Here is a 19,781-nt window from a genome sequence, read left to right as displayed (position 1 = left end):
GTTAATACACCCTCTTCTTGCAACATTATTTTTAACAAGTAACAGGAATTTGCTCTGTACCACATAATGCAATTATAATTTACACATACTTCCTCCTAACACATTTTTCCTGTCCTGCCTTTTGGCATACCTTCAAAATTGTACATTATACTCCCAGCTTTAGGTCTTTTAAGAACTACTAGACTACACAATCCTCATTGAATACTATCTTCTATTTCATGAAAGGCAAAATTTTCTCTACTGCCACAGCATTTGCCTTCATTCAGGCACATTTGTTTTCAAGAACATAAATACTGTATTGAGAATTTTCTCTAACTTCCACATCACCATCATTTGATAGCGGCCAGTGTAAAAAGTCCTCTGGATTGCATATAAAAGACCCACGATATCTACACTGACCAAGATGGAACTACCTTTTTCCCCTCTTTGTTATACTTGTATTTTTCAATGTCTGATAATCAAGTCAAGGTGAGGTGAACAGAAACAAGTGATAAATTAGGACAAATATTTCTAAATTCTGATTGCTGTGAACAGCATGTAAAAGAAATGAGCCCCAGATCTTTTGTCAAATTCTTTTGTCAAATAGCATAGATGAAGTCAAAATCTACTCCTCATGTCCTTTCTTTTCACTTTCACCTGTCTAGATCCAGCAGCTAGAATAGACATTTCACCCTATTTTTTTGAAGAAGAAAAAAAAAGAAAACTGTAAAGGTATAAGCCATAGTATTAGAATACAGTATTGCAGGCTAATTCTGTTGACTGCCGATTGCCAGCAGTTCGGCAGTTCGATCCTGACTGGCTCAAAGTTGACTCAGCCTTCCATCCTTTCGAGGTCAGTAAAATGAGGATCCTGATTGTTGGGGGGCAATATACTGGTTCTGTAAACTGCTTAGAGAGGGCTGTAAAGCACTGTGAAGCGGTATATAAGTCTAGGTGCTATTGCTATTGCTATTTTTTGGGTTATAATGGCATTGGGATAATAGGGCCAGTATAGGCCCTGGGAGGCCTGCGCAAATCTCACGAGTCAAGAGAGTCAAGAGAGGGAGAGAAGCACTTGGGAGGCCCAGTGTAGGCCATGCATGAGTTGATGGAGGTTGGGAAGGACTTGGGAGGCCTGATACAGGCCCCAGTTCTCATTTCTCAGCCTAAGGATCCTAGTAATCATGACTGCTGAAAACCAAAGGCATAGAAGAGGGCCTGGATGGGGTCGATGGAGGCTGCCTGGGGATGGAGGCTGTTACGGGTGAGGCCGATTTACTGGAGCCACTTATGACCTTCCCTGCCAGCTTTCCCACTGACCTTGCTTATCAAATGGTGACCACATGACCATGGTCTCTGCAATGTTGTAATCACAAGCTGGTGACCTGAGCACCCAGAGTGCGATCAGGAGGCTGCAGGGTTGCTGCCAGGGCCAGAACTCTGGGGACCAGTCGTGTGCCCATTTTTTTGTAGCTTTGAACAGTTGCTGAACAAATGAACATAAGCCAAGGACTGACTGTACCACAATCCATTCCCAGGGCTGCATATGGCCCCAGTTCTCATTTCTCAGCCTAAGGATCCTAGTGGATCATGACTGCTGAAAACCAAAAGGCATAATTTCTTAGCATTCTGAAATGAAACACCTAAGCAACGTGTAAGTCCTAAAATAGGCACATTCATTAACTACCCCTTCAACTACTCCAAAAATGTATACTTGCCTACATGTGAGGGGTTGCCACTTATTTTCTGGCAGCCTTGGTCAAAATGAATGCAGCTTGTGGCCTATTTCTGCATTACTTATTTGTTTATTTAATTTAATTTAGTACGCAAACTGACTTGGCATGGCTCACAATATAATAAAATAGAAAAACACAATAGAAAAACAAAACAAGATGGTAACTGGTCACTGTATACAAAACACACACACTCATACGTAAAAAAAAACACATCCTGCAAAGTGCTCCATCCAGTTTAACCCAGGGCCTAGGAGAAAAAGCAGGTCATCACAGCCTTACAGAATGGCAATATGATAGGATTTCAAGGGGGATTTCATCCCACAGATTCTTATTTACAACCTCTATCTATTAAAGAATAGAATAGGTTAAGAATGCATTTCTGAGTGTTTACAACATGCTAGAGAAAGGGAAATCAGTGGTTTATGGTCCAGGTCCATCATATTGTAGAAATTCAGCCTGTTTTAGACCATTGGCTGAACCGAGCCATCATGTTAAGCTATTATATATTTATGGCACTCATTGAGGATTTGAGGGGTGTTTATAATGACTTGGGGTGCATGCGAGCAAGCAAAGGGAAGCCTGGGAGGGGGAGGGGGGATATATGCAAAATCAGGGAGACTCAAGAAGGAGGATGTGGGGTGCATGCAAACAAAGAGAGGCCCAGGAAGGAGGATAAGGGGTATGTGCAAGTGCATAAGTGTCAGGGAAGGAGGGTGCAGGGTTGGCGCAAAAGCAGTGAGACCCAGGAAGAAGGATGTGGGGTGCATGCAAGCTTAGAGAAGGGTGCGGGATATGTGCGAGCACAGGAAAGTCAGGAAGGAGGGTGCGGGGTGTGTACAACATAGGAAGATCTAGGAAAGAGGGAGCAGGGTGCATGTGAGCACAGGGAGGCTGGGAAGAAGATCGCTGGTAGGTACGTGTGAGTACAGGACGGCCCAAGGTGGGAGGGTGTAATTAGGTGTGCAGGAAGGGTAGGGAACTTACCAAAGCAACTTGCAACCTTCCCCACTATCTTCCCCATTGATTTTGCTTATAGGAAGCTAGCAAGAAAGGTGCTCCAACTGTTGGAAGTATGAGCACCTGAACTGTGATCAGGTGACTGCAGGAGCACTGCAATGGCCAGAACTTCAAGGGCTGGTCATAAGTACACTTGTTCAGTGCCATCACAACTTCAGTCATTGAATAAGTGGTCAGTAAGTAAGGACTACCTGTATATAAGTAATATAGGTAACCTGTACATACATAAACAAACAAATAAAAAGCATACCTTGTATCTTGAATATGCTATATAAACACACATTTATATAAAATAAATATTGTGTTTTGTTAACTCAGGCTTAGTATTTAGTATATTGTACAAAGCCAGTGATGGTGTATCAACAAAATGTTTAGAATAATATTAGTTTTTGTGGAAATCCTACACAAACTTGAAAAGCATCGTTACAGCAATTCTTCCACTAAACAGAAAGAGTAGGATTTTTTTTCATTTTCTATTATCACTTCAAAATGTTCACATTTTCCATCATGACTGAAAAATTAGTTTGAACTGTTAATTTGAAACATGTCTTAATGAAGGTCTACCCTCCCCCCAAAGTCATGTTTTCTACTTACAATTACATCTTTTTTGCACAAATCTGAGTTTGCAGGCAGTCCGATATGTTGACAGTCGGATGACATCAAAATTCTGAGCCCCTACAAATTAAAAGCAAAGAGCTTTCCCACATGTATTCCAATTTTAAAATGAAAAGAGGACTTTTATTACGTTATGCTGTCTAACTACAACCGCAACTACATTAGAAACTTAATCCTTAAGGAGTTGTAAACTTTTATCTGGATTATACTAATTCTGTATCATACTCCACCCTCTCTCGTGTGTGTTCATTTATTCCACCACACAAAAAGTAATCAATGTATGGTTAACTATCATATTAAAAAAATATTTATCTGTGGCATTTTTACATTTGGCATACATTTGGCATTTCTGTGGCAAAATTTAACTTATTTATACATTGTATAAGGAGTATGAAATAGTACATTCTAGAATCCAAATTTACCATCAGTGAGAAATAAGTGTGGAATGGGAAAAGGTAATATAAGGTCACCACTAAATCTTATTTAAAGACTGATGCTAGGGCACAAACTCTCAAGAAACAACACCCTGTTATTTCAATGTAATAATTTAAGGAGAAACAGGAACTGATTACATTCTTTGAAGAGGCTGCAACACATTTTTAATTGAAGTTTCAAACTTTTAAGACTGCTACTCACTCATTTCCATGAAGAGCTGTCTTTTCTCTGCCATTGTCCTCCTCCTCTTTCCACTTTCTTCAATCATCCTAAAAACAAATTTAGAATTTTAGCAGGCTGTTCGGAGAGAATTTAGATACCAAGAAGAAATTCATAAACTCTTTCATTATTCAACTCTTATGGCAGAAAACAGCCAAATAAAAACCTATATATTCACTGAGTTAAACTATGCAGAACAGGAAACAAATACCAGAAGTTCAAAGACACTTCCACACCTCTGTTTTAATAAAGATCCATAATAATTAACTTTCTACTGTAACCACCAGCAAATAAACTTGAAGAACAGTTAATTTACTGTTGGGCTGGGAGATTCAAAAGGGGAAATACGTGCTTCTTCCTACACTGCACTAGAGCACAAACTCTTCTTCCTATTAGGAACTGTTCTGTTAAATATAGCCCCTAATGGTGCAATTATAATTTTCATGGTGAGGGTATTCTTGAAAAAAAACATCTTGCAGCTATGAACAGATGGTCGGTCCTTTTCCGTTGGCTTCATTATTAAATCAGTTTAAGAAATGAGAACATCAAGACTGAGTTATATGATATTCTTTAAGTATAGTTAAGAACTAACTTTTTTTTTTACTATAACATTGATTTTTATTTAAAAAAAAACCCAGGAATTCAAGATCACTAGTATTTATTTATTTATACATAAATGCAAGTGGTCCTCAATTTACAACCATAATTGGGAACAGAATTTCTATTGCTAAGCAAGGTAGTTAAATGAATCATGTCCTATTTTATGACCTTTTTTGCCAGTTAAGTGAATCATGCAGTCGTTAAGAGAATCAAAGTTCCTCCCTGATTTTGCTTGTCAGAAGCCGGCTGGGAAAGTCACAAATGGCAATCACACAACCCCGAGAAGCTGCAACAGTTGTAAATGCATGTTGGTTGCAAAGCATCCAAATTTTGATCACAGATGCAACAATTGTAGGTGAAAGGACTTTAGACGTAGACTAACTTTATTGTCACTTTGAATGTACACTAATCGGCATACATTAAAATGAAATTTCGTTGCATACATCTCTCAAAGGGTCTCTACCTCCAATATACACTACATAAATATACAGCATAAAAAGTTGTAAATTGAACTGTAAATTCAGTTGTTTTTCAACGCTGTTGTAACGTTGAACCCTATGGTCCAAATAAATGATTGCAACTTAAGGACTACCTGAACAATTATGCCAAACCAGCATATCTGTCCAAGTTCTTCACAGATATGCCAATTATGTTTTTGGAGTGTTAAATTTTAAAAATACCATTTAACTTTCTTCATCTCATTTCTCTTGTGAGATTAAATCAGGAAAAATATGTTGTACATTAAAACAGGAAAGCATGATGTAGAAAAGTAGATGCTATGATGAAGAAAAATCGAAAAATGCTCAGAAAACCAGATTATTATTATTATTATTACTTATGAACAGGAATGCCAGGTAAAGTCCTAATAAACTCCAGCACTGAGTAATAGTTGATTCCAGGCTGCGTTTAGAATTTATCTGGTTTGCTCATTTGTGAAGAATTTAAAAAGACAGGTGTAGATATGACCATGCAAAGAACTACTTATTAAGGCCAATACTACAGGACCTATTTTAACAGGTTTCGCTCTTTTTGGAGCTCATCAGCTGTAGGTAACGGCCTATTTTGCAATATTTTTTAAAAAGAAATTCAAAGACACTGATTTAATCCCTAAATCTAAATCCAATACCAAATCATATTGCACTATGAGACAAGCATGTTTTCAGGATTTAAGCTAGCAATTGTCTAACAGTTCCCAAGAAAAAATTCCATGTGAGTCTGAAAAAATTGTATCTGCTTTAAAATTCACTTTAACTTTGTTTCCTAAAACAGCTCACCTTCCTATTCACACAGAAGCATAAAAAAAGGACTTACTGTATTTTTAATAAATTCAGGTAGTCCTCAAGTTACTGCCATAATTGGGACTGGAAAGTCTGTTGCTAAGTGATATGGTCATTAAGTGAGTCATCACATAAATGTGTCTTATTTTACTACCTTTTTTTGCTGCAGTCATTAAGCGAGTCCAGCTTCCCCCATTGACTTTGCTTGTTGGAAATCAGCTGAGAAGGTCACAAATGATGATCACAAATTACAATCATGTGACTGCTGCGATAATGTGATGATTGTAAGTGCAAGGACCGGTCATAAATCTGCTTTTTCAATACTGTTGTAATTTTGAATGGATACTAAGTGAATGGTCATAAAATGAGGAGTATTTTTAGTAGTGAGTCGTTGCAGTCACTATCAATTATAAACCAATGCCTATTCTGGACACAATTTGTAATCTACAAAGCAAAACTAGTTTCTGTCCAATATAGCTAAAATCCACCTCCTCATATGCACAGCTGGAAATAATTTCCCACATCTTTTTTTTTTTAATTTGTGCTAAAGGAACTGAATTACATATTGAGAAGAAATATTAGAAATCCAAGTCATCAAATGAAGCTGAATGGTGGAAGATTCAAAGCAAGTAATTGAAGTGCTTTTTTTCACACAGTATATAGTATAGGAACAATTGAGAATACATAGGCAAATTCATGAAATGAATAGTTAGTTACAAAAATAGCTATTAGACATGATTCCCTTTGTGATTAGATGTGCTATAAAAGCAGGGGTGTCAAACTGACAGCCCGCGGGCCGGATGGATCACACACAGACCACACCCATTCCAGCTGCACAAAGGCAAAAACTGTCGCGATACGTCACATGACGCAATCAAGTTTGACACCTGTGTGTTACAACTTCAAGGATCAACTGATGGAGTGCCTAAATGAAAGGCTACCATTGTCTGCATGTCCTAAATGTGAATATGGTTACTGGATTTCTTACCCCAATGTTGAATCAAAGAGTATTCTCGGCCTATTATTTCAGTGAATATAACCTCCTACCAAACATATTGAATAGTATGCAGTACAATAAGACAGGGGATTATTTTCAAGTCCAGTGAAGGATGTTTTCCTTTTCTTTTCTATAAACTTTTTAATGTCAGGCTCTTATGTATTTCTTCCTATTTCCCAAGAAGCAAAAAAATTGAAATATATGTAGTTGAGTTTACCCTTCAACAGATTGCAACTCTATCTGCAGATCACCCGGTAAATTTTGAACTGAATAGCAGAATATGCATTTTGTAAACTCACTTTTATACTAATGATTCAATCTTTAAAAGAACTCATCATAAACCATGGCTTCAAATTTTGATTTACAATAAGAAAAAGAAGTTACAGATCGTGGTTTGGACAAACTTTGGAGCTTTGATACTATTAAAACTGTACTTCTGTTGTCTTGTCCCAGACAAATACAAATGCATTTGATTCTTTTTGAGGTTGTTTATTTGTTTTAGAAGAGCAAACGATTTAGTCCGTGTAGGATGTATAATCTTAATTATACCTTCTGAGTTTATAGAACGCTAGCTACTGCATGACTAAATTGCTTTTTTAAAATATATTTTACAAAACTCTTAAGTACAGTTTGCCATTTATTCTCCTACACAACCTGTAGGTTGAGAATTACACATTAGTTGACTTCATAACTATTCACTGTTATAAAACAACTACTGTTCAATTTTCTTCCCACAAGTATATAAAAAAGACCAAATTACTCCTATTTCAAACTAATTAACAGTGATGGAAGCTGATAGTTTACTTTTAGATGATATTCACCCATGTATTTGCTCTTGAGAGCCAGTTTGGTATAATTGTTAAGGCTAGAAACCAGGAGACTGAATTCTATTCTTGCCTTGGGCATGAAACCAACTGGGTGACTTTAGGCCAGTCACTTTCCCTCAGCCCTCAGAAGGGGCAATGGAAAGCCACTTCTGAAAAATCTTGCCAAGCAAATTGCAGGGACTTGTCCAGACCATCTCTGAGAATTGGGCATGATTGAATAGAAGGGGAAAAATGCAGTTACTCTAGAGATATTATTAGATCTTCTTAGACAAGTACAGTAACCGAATGTAGAGCTGGAATACAACTACTGCTTTGTTTTTAGTTCTTGTATAAGAATATGTGCCAATTGTTCTTAACTTATTCTACTGCAGGGTTTTTCCAAATAAAGTCTTTCCACTACCATTGTCTAACCAAACTAATTTCTGACATTACTCTGATCTGCAACAACGAAAGAGCTAGACAATTTTTTTCGAAGAGAATTTCTTCCCTTTTTTTAGTGTTGTAAAAGCATGGCTGTGACAAGCCATATCAAATTAACAAATCACATAATCAGCAGTTAGATTTTCAGTGCCTTGGCAGGGGAATTTGCTGAAAGTATCTGGATTCAAGTGTGCATAGTGCATGTATTTAATTTTAAAACTATTCATGCAGAAATTAATCCTGCTTTTTATTACATCAGCCCACAGCTCAAACAGTTATTTCAATGCTGTATATGTATATGTACGTGTGGTCATGCACTTTGCCAAAGTAACACCCAAAACAGTTGGGAAAAAAATTCAAGAGCTACAGTCCCCACCCCAATTCTGCCTCAGCTCAGAAAGTATTCATTTTGAAAGAAATCAGAAAGAAACAACTTCAGAGCTTATTCACACAGCCTGCTGAAAATGATATTGTAAAGCTGACCAGGCCAAAACTGCCTGTCAGATTATAATATTTCCTTTTTGCCATAGAAAACTGGAAAGGAACTAAAGTATAATCTTCAGAATTGAAGAATACTTTAAAAGAATATTTTAATTTATGTCAAAGCATGATTCTGAATTGTTGTTCAGGAGTCAAAAGCCATAAAAATGCTCTCAATGGTCTTGAATCAAACATATTTATCTTGTTTTCTCTGACTGACTGAAACCAAAACATGACATCCAAAAACTGAAGGCAATTATCTTCCTTCAGAAAAGTATGCATGTGTTTTAGTGCAAGAGGAAATGGACATGAACTGTAGCTCAAATAATCAAATTTCCAATTTCTGTCAGATATTCAAGAACTCATTTAAAATCATATTTCATTTGAATTTGCAAGGAATAATCTTGTCATTTGCAATTGTTTGAATTTTTATTGTTTTTTTAAAAATCAGTTAATTAAGTTATTGGCCTGGAGATGATATTCTACCTTACAATAGAAATGAAATACTACTCTTCCTAAAATCATGTTCTTAGACATCCCTCCTACATGTTCCATTTCTTGTTCCATTTTCAACTGCATCATATTTAAAAAGTAAATGTCACCAACAAGAATCTTAATTGAGCAATGTGACTTGTTACTAAGAAAGATCCTTCAAAGTACCAATAGCATTTATGTCACAGCTATATTAAAGAAATCTAGTTGCTGATGTTGCCATGCAGGAAAATAAAATCTGAAGCTATAAAACTGAAGTAGAATGGCAACAGAAGACATGAGAAAGATAAACATAGGAGAACTCTACACAATTAAAGATAAAATTCATCAACCACACATTAACACCGTAAACATTAATAAATTGAAATAAACTGGAATTGGACATTTTTCCAGGTTATTAATTAGGAACATGAAAACAAAGGAGTGGTTTTGTGTTCAGTGTTAGGAAGACGGCAGAGACAGTCCTTGGACACACTTCTGTAAATAACTGAGAATCAATAAGATGTTGTAAGCAACCATTTACAGGCAGTCCTCAATTTATGACCAATTGCTTAGCAAACAAAGTTACACAGGTTCTCTCAAAGCTACTTATAATTTGGATTTGAAGTTCTAATGGCCACCCCACTGCAGTCATACGATTGCATTTGAGCACTCAGCAGCCAGCCCCTTTTACAGCTAGTTGCAGCATCCCATGGTCCAAACCACAATTTACATTATTTTGCTAGAAAGTGGTGTTTACAGAATAACAAAGTCAGAAGGAACCTTGGAGGTCTTCTAGTCCAATCTCTCTCAAGAGGAAACCCTATACCATTTCAGACCAATGATTGTCCAATCACTTTTTAAAAACCTCCAGTATTGGAGCACTCACACCTTCTAGAGCAAGTCATTCCACTGCTAAGAAAACAAATTAATAATAGAACAAATCAATCCATATTCAAGGTACAAATGATCAGACTCAAAATTACCATATTTTGGACACGTTATGCAAAAATCCAGATCCCTTGAGAAATCCATTATCCTGAGATGAATGGAAAGAGGAGAAGAGGATGACGAGCAGCAAGGTGGATGGCGTCAACTACAGTAGTAATGGATACACGGATGACTTGAAGGGCCAGAAAAGGTCTTGAGAAAGTCTATGCAATAATTAAGATTCAACATCAACTTGATGGCACCTAATTAACCAATCAATTAAGTTTGCTTTGCAATAAACCTTTTCATGCATGTCTTAACTTCAAGAGTTCCTGGATTCAATTGTGCATATTAATTTCTTAGTAGTTCTGAAGAATACATTTAGTTGTTAATATGGTCATAGTGTACCATGTAGCATGCACTCCCCAAATCCCAGTTATCAGGACTGTATCTCACTGGAAATCTGTTAGGGAAACATGAAAGTTTGTTCCTAAGATATATATGTAAATGGAAAAACTGCTAGGGAGGGGTACACGATTTAAAAAGCCCCCTTGAATATTGTTTTTCAGAACAAGTGAAATTCTTAAAGAGTTCATCCCTTCAGAGACTAGGCTTATATTGCATTAAAAGTTATGGTTTAATTAAACAAGATTTGTTGAATAAGCTATATTTGGCTTATTGCAAGGCATAAATCATGCTTTATAAGCACAACAGTCGCATTCACACATTATATTGACTCTAGGGCAAACACTCTGCTTTATGGTTTCATGTAATAAATGAACACAAAAAGGCTGAGGATTAGTTTGTATAGTGAAGATTCAACAATATTGTTGAATGAGCACAGGAAAATATCACTGGCAGTCGGCATGCTACATGCTTTACCTCCAGTATTGTTCTTCCTATGAGATGCACAGCCCAAGATATACTGTATTCTTTACAAATTTCATGGCTGTTGTTCAAAGAAAAGATTTTGCATTCCACTGAGAACTGTAAAACAAGGGCATCAAAAATCTATGCCACTGAAAAACCTGGTACTGGGTCGGGTTCATTTATTGTGTAATAGTCTACTTCAGCACACTTTTTTTAATGAACAGCTGTGAGACACACTAGATGCTAGCAGAATTCAGCACACGTTTTCTGCATTTTTTTGTTACTGTTATGAAGATACGTAAATTGTCCTTTTTTTGGGAAGCAGGAGCCTCTGCTTCCCAATTTCAACCAATTAATAATTTTGGAATAGTGATATCTCTAAAGCCAAATATGTGTAGAGTGATGTCTATTTTATACTCCAAATTTACAAAATCTATGTTCTTTACATATCCTAATCTAATAACATACCCCAGCTTTTCCAAAATTCCTTTTGAATGAAAAAAATTGGATAAACTTGATATAGACCACATTTTAGAATAGGTACTGAACAGAATTTGCTGGAATAGTTACAAATAATTTATAGTCTTGATCCCATTAAAAAATGATGAGGGGGATTTAGTTTGTGTGCTGTGACCAACTAAGAGTCACAAAGGACCTAACTGAAGGTCTCCTTCACTTCTTAGGCATTGCAATTTGAACTGCCTTTCAACTTCAGTCACTATTACATTTAAATCTGTTGCCTAAGTAATAATAAAGAGGCATTTACTGAATAAAAATCATACTTTTTTAATAATAAAGGTGATATCAGTTTATAGATACCTATAAATATCACTATATAATACCTATAGATATAACTATAAACCTATAGATATAACTATAAACCTATAGATATAACTATTACAAACTGATATTAGCAATGAATATGTTATACTTGCTTCCAAGCTTATTCTAATCAATATAGGAAGCAAGCATCTTTGATTGGCTAGTATTTTATATTCATCTGGCCCTTAAGTCTTGTTTTCATTTTCTTTAGATTCTATCAAGAGTATTAGCATTGCCTAAAAATATTCTTCTTTACTCTTGGGAAGACCTCACATTTGTAAATTATGCACCAAGCAGTTTATTGTTTCCTACCCTTGAGGTAGCAAGTCATTATCGTGCAGTTTAGAATAAAATGTCTGAAAAAAATGAACTACAAGTCTTTGTCTTTTTAAATATCCCTTAGGATTCCTGACTCTTGCAATGATCTATTTTTCGTTTAGACTAACAGGCTAGTAATTCTTCTGTTGACGTGATATTGACGTTTTTGCCAAACTGAAAGCCACGGTTGCACAATGATATTCAGCTGCCCTTTTAAAGTTATCATTCAATATTTTGTATTTGCCACCCTGCTAGAAAAAGTACATAAGATTACAGGTAGACCCAATTTACAACCACAACTGAGGCCAAAATTTTTGTTGGTAAGTGAGTTTTGTCCTATTTTACAACCTTTCTTGGCACGGTTGTTAATTGCAACAATCATTGCAATCGTTAGATTAGTAACACATGTGTTAAATGAAACTGGCTTCACCATTTATTTTACTTGTCATTTTCGCAAAAGATGATCACATGACCGTGGGACACTGCAACCATCATAAATATGAATCGGTTGCCAAGCATCTGAATATTGATCACATGACCATGGGGATATTTTAATGGTTGTGAGTGTGAAAAACGATCATACATCACTTTTTTCGGTGCAGTTGTAGCTTCGAATAGTCACTAAACAAGCTGTTGTAAGTCGAGGACTACTTGTATTTGTCCTTAAATGTACATTTCCACAAATTCCTAAAGAAGCATTTTTACTGATTTTAGAAATCGATATTCATGCATTTCTATTCCTATCATTTACATAAAGAGGAACTCCATAGCAATAAGCTTCCATTTATTTAGGAAATTTGCTAGTACTTGAGCCACAATCAGTAATATTTTATGTCACAAGAAGACATGCTTTATTCCATTTAGGGTGAGACTGCATTTGTTTGTCATAGTCACACTGGACGAGTCCAAGCAGTTATCTAGATAAAGTTTTCAGAAGTAGTTCTTTTTCCTACAGCTAAGAGAAACTGATCCAAGATTATCCAGTTCTATTTCATGCCTCAAGTTGAACTAAATCTCAAATTTCCACGCTATGTTGGAGATCAACCATCCCAGTTCGGAGGAGGACTCAAGCAGGGAATTAGTCTGGACTTGTTATGTAAACACAAAAGAGCAAGGTCTCACCTTTGCCCTCCTTTCCATGACTGTGAGCTTTATCTACTCTTTCCCAGGCAAAAGCTGCCAGGAGATTCCTGTGGAATAGGCACAAAACAATAAAGTAGCACATTTGAACTCTACATGTATGGATCTAATTGTTTGCCTGTGTCACACTTTTTTACTCCACCATCTTAATCACTAGACTAAGCTGACTCTCTTAGATTATTAGATTACTATTTATTATGATTATTACAGTACATTAAAGTTATATTAGGTTACTAAAGTAATATTAGTTAATAATTAATATGGAAACTGGCATGATGAGCCACTGAAGAAAATCATAGACATAATGAAAAAGATCCATTTCTCTTCAGGACCAGGAGAAAGAGTGAAATAACAACATAGTAACAACAAGACAGGCTGTATTTCTGATTAATGAGGTCAATAAAATTAAATGTTTATTCTGCATTCAACTTCTTTATTACCTACTTTTTGTAGTATTTGTCAGCATGATGTACACTGACAAAACTTTGTGCAAACAGCCTTCAGTAAACAAGGCTTCCTCATAGTAGCTTTAAAGCTTCACTGATTTTTAAGAATTCATGACTCTTGTATCTCCTCAACAGTTATAATGCAGTGGATTAGAGATATTGCTCCTATATTTAATTTGGGGGATTTTTAACAATAACTGGCTAGCCACTATGCAAAAAAGAATGCTGCACTAGATAAACACTGCTTCAGTTATTTTTATGATTTGAGTTGCAGTGTGATGCTCAGAGTAGGCTTTGCAAATTTAAATCAGTAGTAGTAGTTAGTTCTTTGCTTTTCTTTCTTGTTTTCTTCCAAACGAATTTGGCTGCTACTGCAGTAAATTGAATGACTACTTCTGCAGTAAATTGCAGAAAGTATACACAGAATATCTAACATTTCTGCATGAGGTGAGAACCTAAGCAATTAGTTTTCATTCCACCTTTCATATGTTTAAGACTCTGAATCTAAATTAAGCTAATTACAGCCTTCTCTAAGAGTCCCATTCATCTACAACTTCAGATCTCAGTTGCTCTTATTTTCTGTGAGAATTTGTGGTAAGCAGACACTGCTGAACCGCAACTCATATAGGCATTGGCTACAAACTGCAATGAAGAAAAGATGAATTAAATAGGCACTGTGACATCATAAGGCAAACTCTGGCCAATATTATTTGCATTGTGGAATTAGGCACAAGTACAAAGTCATGGGGTTTGCACCATGACATTGTGATGCGCATATTTTGTCACTTACCCATCTTGCTCCCAATAGATGCCTATGTTTCTAGCAAGCACAAGCTCAATCATATCAAAATCAAATCAATAGTAAAGGATGCAAAATTCAGTAAATCTTGGAAAGTCACGTTTCTTACTCTTTTATAAGCCTTCTTGGTGGTGGGTATGGGTTGGATTAAAATGTATAAAATGTAGGGCAAAGTAAATACAGTGATATATTCAAGTGTCTAAAATTGTGATGCTTGTGCTCAGAAAATGAAAGCAGTGGGAATTTATAGGGGTCCAAAGATATGCTGCAAACAAATAACTTAAAGTTCTTTCCTATGGGTTGCTATTGCGTGGGAGACAGCCATGGGCAAATCTACTCTTGACCTTTCAACATAAAATACACCATTCTTCCCACTCTTTGTAATCCAAACCATTGCACAGCTCCAAACAATACTTCTCATTTGATTTACGGAACTTATTCTCCATAGAATTAAAACATTTCTTTAGAGGTGGGTGTCCTGCCTCAGATAGCCACATCTGCCTCACTTCAATAGTAGTTGCAGTCAGTATCCTCTTTAAAAGCTTCAGTGCTTCTAAAGTTTATATTGCAAAACAGGACGGTCAGCATACCAAGTAGAATACCAAAACAGTTAGAATTACCAGTTCCAACATTGTTTCTGTGTTGAAAGTGCCATACATTTCCTCAAGATTATATAAAAGAAACCACCACAATCCCTTATATTAAAAAAAAAAACCAGCCTCTGCATGTAACTATCAACTGATTGAAATAAGGAAGCGGGCAACTCAGTCGGTTGCTTCAGGACAATTTTTTATTATCTAAAGTAGGAAAGCAGCTAATTCATAGGTGTTCAATGTTTTGCTTGCCTGGGCCATAAAGAAGAATTGTCTTGGGCTGAATATGAATATATAATTTAGTTAATGCATATAAATAACAAACTTCTATCGTATGTATTATACTATATTGAGTCCTTCGGGAGTAGGGCGGGAGTAGGGTGGTATACAAATTCAATAAATAATAATAATAAAATAAAAAAATAATATTGCACTACATTGCATTATACTGGGGCCGCATGCAGCCCATGGCTCACAGGCTGCACATGCCTGAGTTAACTGGAATCCTGATGGACATGTGTTGGAATCTAATGTTAGTCAAAGTAGGAACCACATTTACTATTTTATTCAATAACTGTATTTAATATTGTACACTATATATGATCTTATGCATGTCTCCAGTGGTGTAAAAATAATTAAAACAAAATAATTTTAACAATGAAAAAATGAATACAACATGTACATTATATTTAACTTTTCCCAATATCTCACCTTTTCCTCTCCATTCTAAATAACTTTTAGAATAGTTCATCACTTTTCAAGTGCATGAACAAAGGCAACCAAAAGTTCACAAGATGTATTTCAATAGAACTTCCAACACCTTCTTTCAAATAAATTTCCCCGGGAGGTTACACGAGGCTGGCTCCAGAGGATTATAAACGCTTCTTTGAGTGAGGGTTTCTTACCGCCCGCCTTGAAAGAGGCGGCGGTGAGGCCCCTCCTCAAGAAGCCCTCTCTGGACCCGGCTGTTTTGGCAAATTACCGTCCTGTCTCCAACCTTCGCTTTGTGGCGAAGGTTGTTGAGAGTGTGGTTGCGCGACAGCTCCCGCAGTACCTGGATGAAACTGTCTATCTGGAACCGTTCCAGTCCGGCTTCAGGCCTGGGTACAGCATGGAAACGGCATTGGTCGCTTTGGTTGACGATCTCTGGAGGGCTTGGGACAGGGGATGTTCCTCTGTTCTGGTCCTATTAGATCTTTCAGCGGCTTTTGATACCATCGACCATGGTATCATGCTGCGCCGGCTGGAGGGGTTGGGAGTGGGAGGCACCGTGCTACGGTGGTTCTCCTATCTCTCCGACCAGTCGCAGTCCGTGTTGGCTAGGGGGAAGAGGTCGACCTCGAGGCATCTTGTTTGTGGGGTTCCGCAAGGGTCAGTCCTCTCGCCTCTCCTGTTCAACATTTATGTGAAGCCGCTGGATGAGATCATCCGTGGATTTGGGGTGCGGTGCCATCTGTACGCTGATGACACTCAGCTGTACATCTCCACCCCAGACCACCCCAATGATGCCCTTGAAGTGATGTCCCGGTGCCTGGAGGCCATGCGGGTCTGGATGGGGAGGAACAGGCTCCGACTCAACCCCTCCAAGACCGAGTGGCTGTGGCTGCCGGCGTCCCGATATTAGCCAGCTGGTGCCATCACTGGCTATTGGGGGCGAGTCATTGGCCCCCATGGAGAGGGCTCGTAACTTAGGCGTCTTCCTGGATGCATGGCTGTCTTTAGAAGAGCATATGACGGCCGTGGCCAGGTGGGCTTTTTATCAGGTTCGCCTGATACGTCAGTTGTGTCCCTTTCTGGATCGGACTCCTTATGCACAGTCACTCACGCCCTCGTCACTTCTCGCCTGGACTACTGCAATGCTCTCTACATGGGGCTCCCCTTGAGGAGCACCTGGAGGCTCCAACTGGTCTAGAATGCAGCCGCGCGGGTAATTATGGGGGCGACAGGCACTCCCATGTTAACACCTCTCCTGCGCAAGCTGCACTGGCTCCGGTGGTCTTCCAGGTGCGCTTCAAGGTATTGGTTCTCATCTTTAAAGCGCTCCATGGCTTAGGGCCCGGGTATTTACGAGACCACCTTCTGCCACTGATAACCTCCCACCGGCCAATGTGCTCCCACAGAGAGGGTCTCCTCAGGGTGCCATCAGTCAAGCAATGTCGACTGACGACCCCCAGGGGGAGAGCCTTCTCTGTGGGGGCACCCGCCCTCTAGAACGAGCTACCCCCAGGAATACGACTGATCCCGGACCTCCGTACTTTCCGCCGAGCTTTGAAGACTTTCTTATTTCAGCAAGCCGGGCTGGCTTAAAATTTTAATTGGTTATTTTATGGGTAAAGGGTTTTAAAATTGGGGAAGCCAAACTGATTTATTTCTGTTTTAACTTATTTTAATTTTTATATTGTATGTATTTTAATCTTGGCTGTTCACCGCCCTGAGTCCTTCGGGAGAAGGGCGGTATACAAATTTAATAAATAAATAAATAAATAAATAAATAAATAAATAAATAAATAAATAAATAGTATAGACATGGACGCATTTTTAAAAAATAGTCAAATAAAAAAGACTGTAAAGATATAAGAGATTTCTGTTTCAATAATAAGTTCAAACTTCCATGAGTCTGATAATATTACCTTAAAAGCAAATCTTGCCTATCACTGACAGGAGATGCATGCTCATTCTCATACCATGTAATTTACAAACACATTATCCGTGCCTTTTTGTACTATTGTACTACAATTTCTCCTCTAGATTACAAAATTAGCTATATCTGTGAAATAATAAGTTGAACACTTAAGAAAAACCATATAGATTATTCAGAACTAATGCAAAACAAGGACTATTTCAAACATTACACATCCCTATTAAAGATTGTTCTTTTGTATATAAAATAAAACATCTCACACAAACATCCCCATGAATGACAGTTATTTGTGTGTGTGTGTGTGTGTATATAAATATAGGTTACAGACATTTCTTAAAACTTTCTAGCAAATAGTGAATAACACAATTTATGTAAAAGGAAGATGTGTCATGACACAAGTGCATAAAAGTGGGATTTGCATCGTGATGTTACTATGCAGATCTAATTGTGGTTTGCTGTGGATGCCTCTGCTGGAAAGACCCATGTTCAAACTCCCACTCATTCACAAAGTTTGTTGCTTGACTTTGAGGCAATCAGTCTCTTTAGATCAATCTATCCTTTTAGGCTTTTATGATGTTGATATTTAAGGATCCCCTTGTGTAAGCTGCCCTGAGCTTTCACAAAAAGGGTGGAATAAACATGCAAAAGGTGGGATAGTAATACAAACAAAAATAACAATAAAATATCCCAAAACAGCTCTGAATATAGGTAAAACAAAGGTCATTTTTCTAGCCAAGAAAATGATCCTCAAGTAAGTAGTTATCCAGAATTATAACCTCTACATGGTATTAGATAAATGCATTGAACAACTAATTCCAACAAGTAGAACCTTAACCAGTAAAACTCTAGAAATCTTATGCCATTTTAGGTTTTTGACTCAACACTACCAGCCTTCTACTCCTGCTTATCATACAGGGCAGCAATTAAAATGTTTTTTGATCAAAAGTCTTTGATTCTCTATATATCATTAAGCCATCACTTTCTTTGTTCCATTCCCTTTTTAAAAAGAATAAACATCTTCTTGTCCATCCTTCCTAACATACCTTCTTTCTTAGGAGTTTCCCAAAGCCCTCCCACTCTTGCTCTTTTCCGGCCTTCACCTTAGTTCCCCTTCAATTCATCTCTTTCAGTCCACTGCTGACTTCACACCTTTTCTTTATTCTCCTTGTTATCAGATTTCCTTGTTTTAATGTCTCAGAGTCTCACCTCAATCAACTGGTCTTTCCTTGTCCAGAGATAATCAGTCTTTTCTTTAAAAAAAAAAGTCTTGGCTATAAACTATCCTGCCCCCTGAGCAATTCAATATTCCAGACAATTGCAGCATCTGTATTAAAAGCTTCAATAGCATAACACAACAACACATAGCTATTGTATAATCTGTAAATCCTACAGATAGCTTTAATAACTGCTTAGTTCAGTGAATCTAGATCCTATTTTTCACAATTAAGAACTGGTAAAATCAGTTCTCACCTTTTGATTCTATGTCTTAATTTTTCTATCAATATTTCGGCTTTTAGAGCAATTCAAATATTATACAGCTATCTTACAATTTGGTTTTAAAAATTATTTAAAAATTGAAAATAGCACAACACATTCAAATATATACTCAAATAAGAATTAAATTCATTAACCCAAAACAAAGTGTTGGTAGTAGGAACTATTTAAAATAAGAAATAATAAGATAACTGGGCACACACAATATTGCATGTGGCCATTTCTATTGTGTAGCTACTATATTAGCAAAATGGTGATCTTAACTGTTCTTACCAACTTCATTGCTCTATTTAGCGGATACATGAGCAAGAACTTCATTATGGCCCTTAGGCCTAGGTCTCTAGGCCATTTAGTATATATATACACAGTCTTTCAAATAATTGTGTCTCAAGTTACGCCTTTCAAGGCCATGCTGCAATTACAAAAAGATGAAAATAAAAAACTCCTTTATTTACAGGTACTGTCCACTTTATTCCTAAATGGAAAGCTTTTCCTAAAGGCAAAAGTAATAAGCCATGTATTGTGCTGTCCATCAGAAACTGGTGCTGATTTACCCAAATAATAATCAAGGAGTATGGCTCAGGCACAGTTTTGCCCTATAGTTGACTTCCATTTTGCAGCTCAAACTGGAGTTCCTGCCAACACCAACCAAAAA

General features: G+C 37.2%; 1 protein-coding gene across 12 annotated transcripts in view; it reads right to left on the bottom strand.

The window, feature by feature from the left end:
• DTNB (dystrobrevin beta) overlaps nucleotides 1–19,781 on the bottom strand; it is a 134,892-nt gene that overhangs the window by 113,091 nt on the left and 2,020 nt on the right. For all 12 annotated transcript variants that reach the window (XM_034421169.3, XM_087888782.1, XM_087888781.1 and 9 more), the window contains exons 2-3: nucleotides 3,984–4,051; nucleotides 3,327–3,407 (exon numbers count right to left, since the gene is read on the bottom strand). In XM_034421169.3, coding sequence (XP_034277060.2) covers nucleotides 3,327–3,407; nucleotides 3,984–4,050 — 148 coding nt within the window. In that variant the 5' untranslated portion in view covers nucleotide 4,051. The remainder of the gene's footprint in view (nucleotides 1–3,326; nucleotides 3,408–3,983; nucleotides 4,052–19,781) is intronic.

Source organism: Pantherophis guttatus, chromosome 1, assembly GCF_059756535.1.
Source record: "Pantherophis guttatus breed Tessera chromosome 1, ASM5975653v1, whole genome shotgun sequence".
Taxonomy (NCBI): Eukaryota; Metazoa; Chordata; class Lepidosauria; order Squamata; family Colubridae; genus Pantherophis; species Pantherophis guttatus.
This window is presented reverse-complemented; position numbering and strand designations above follow the sequence as displayed.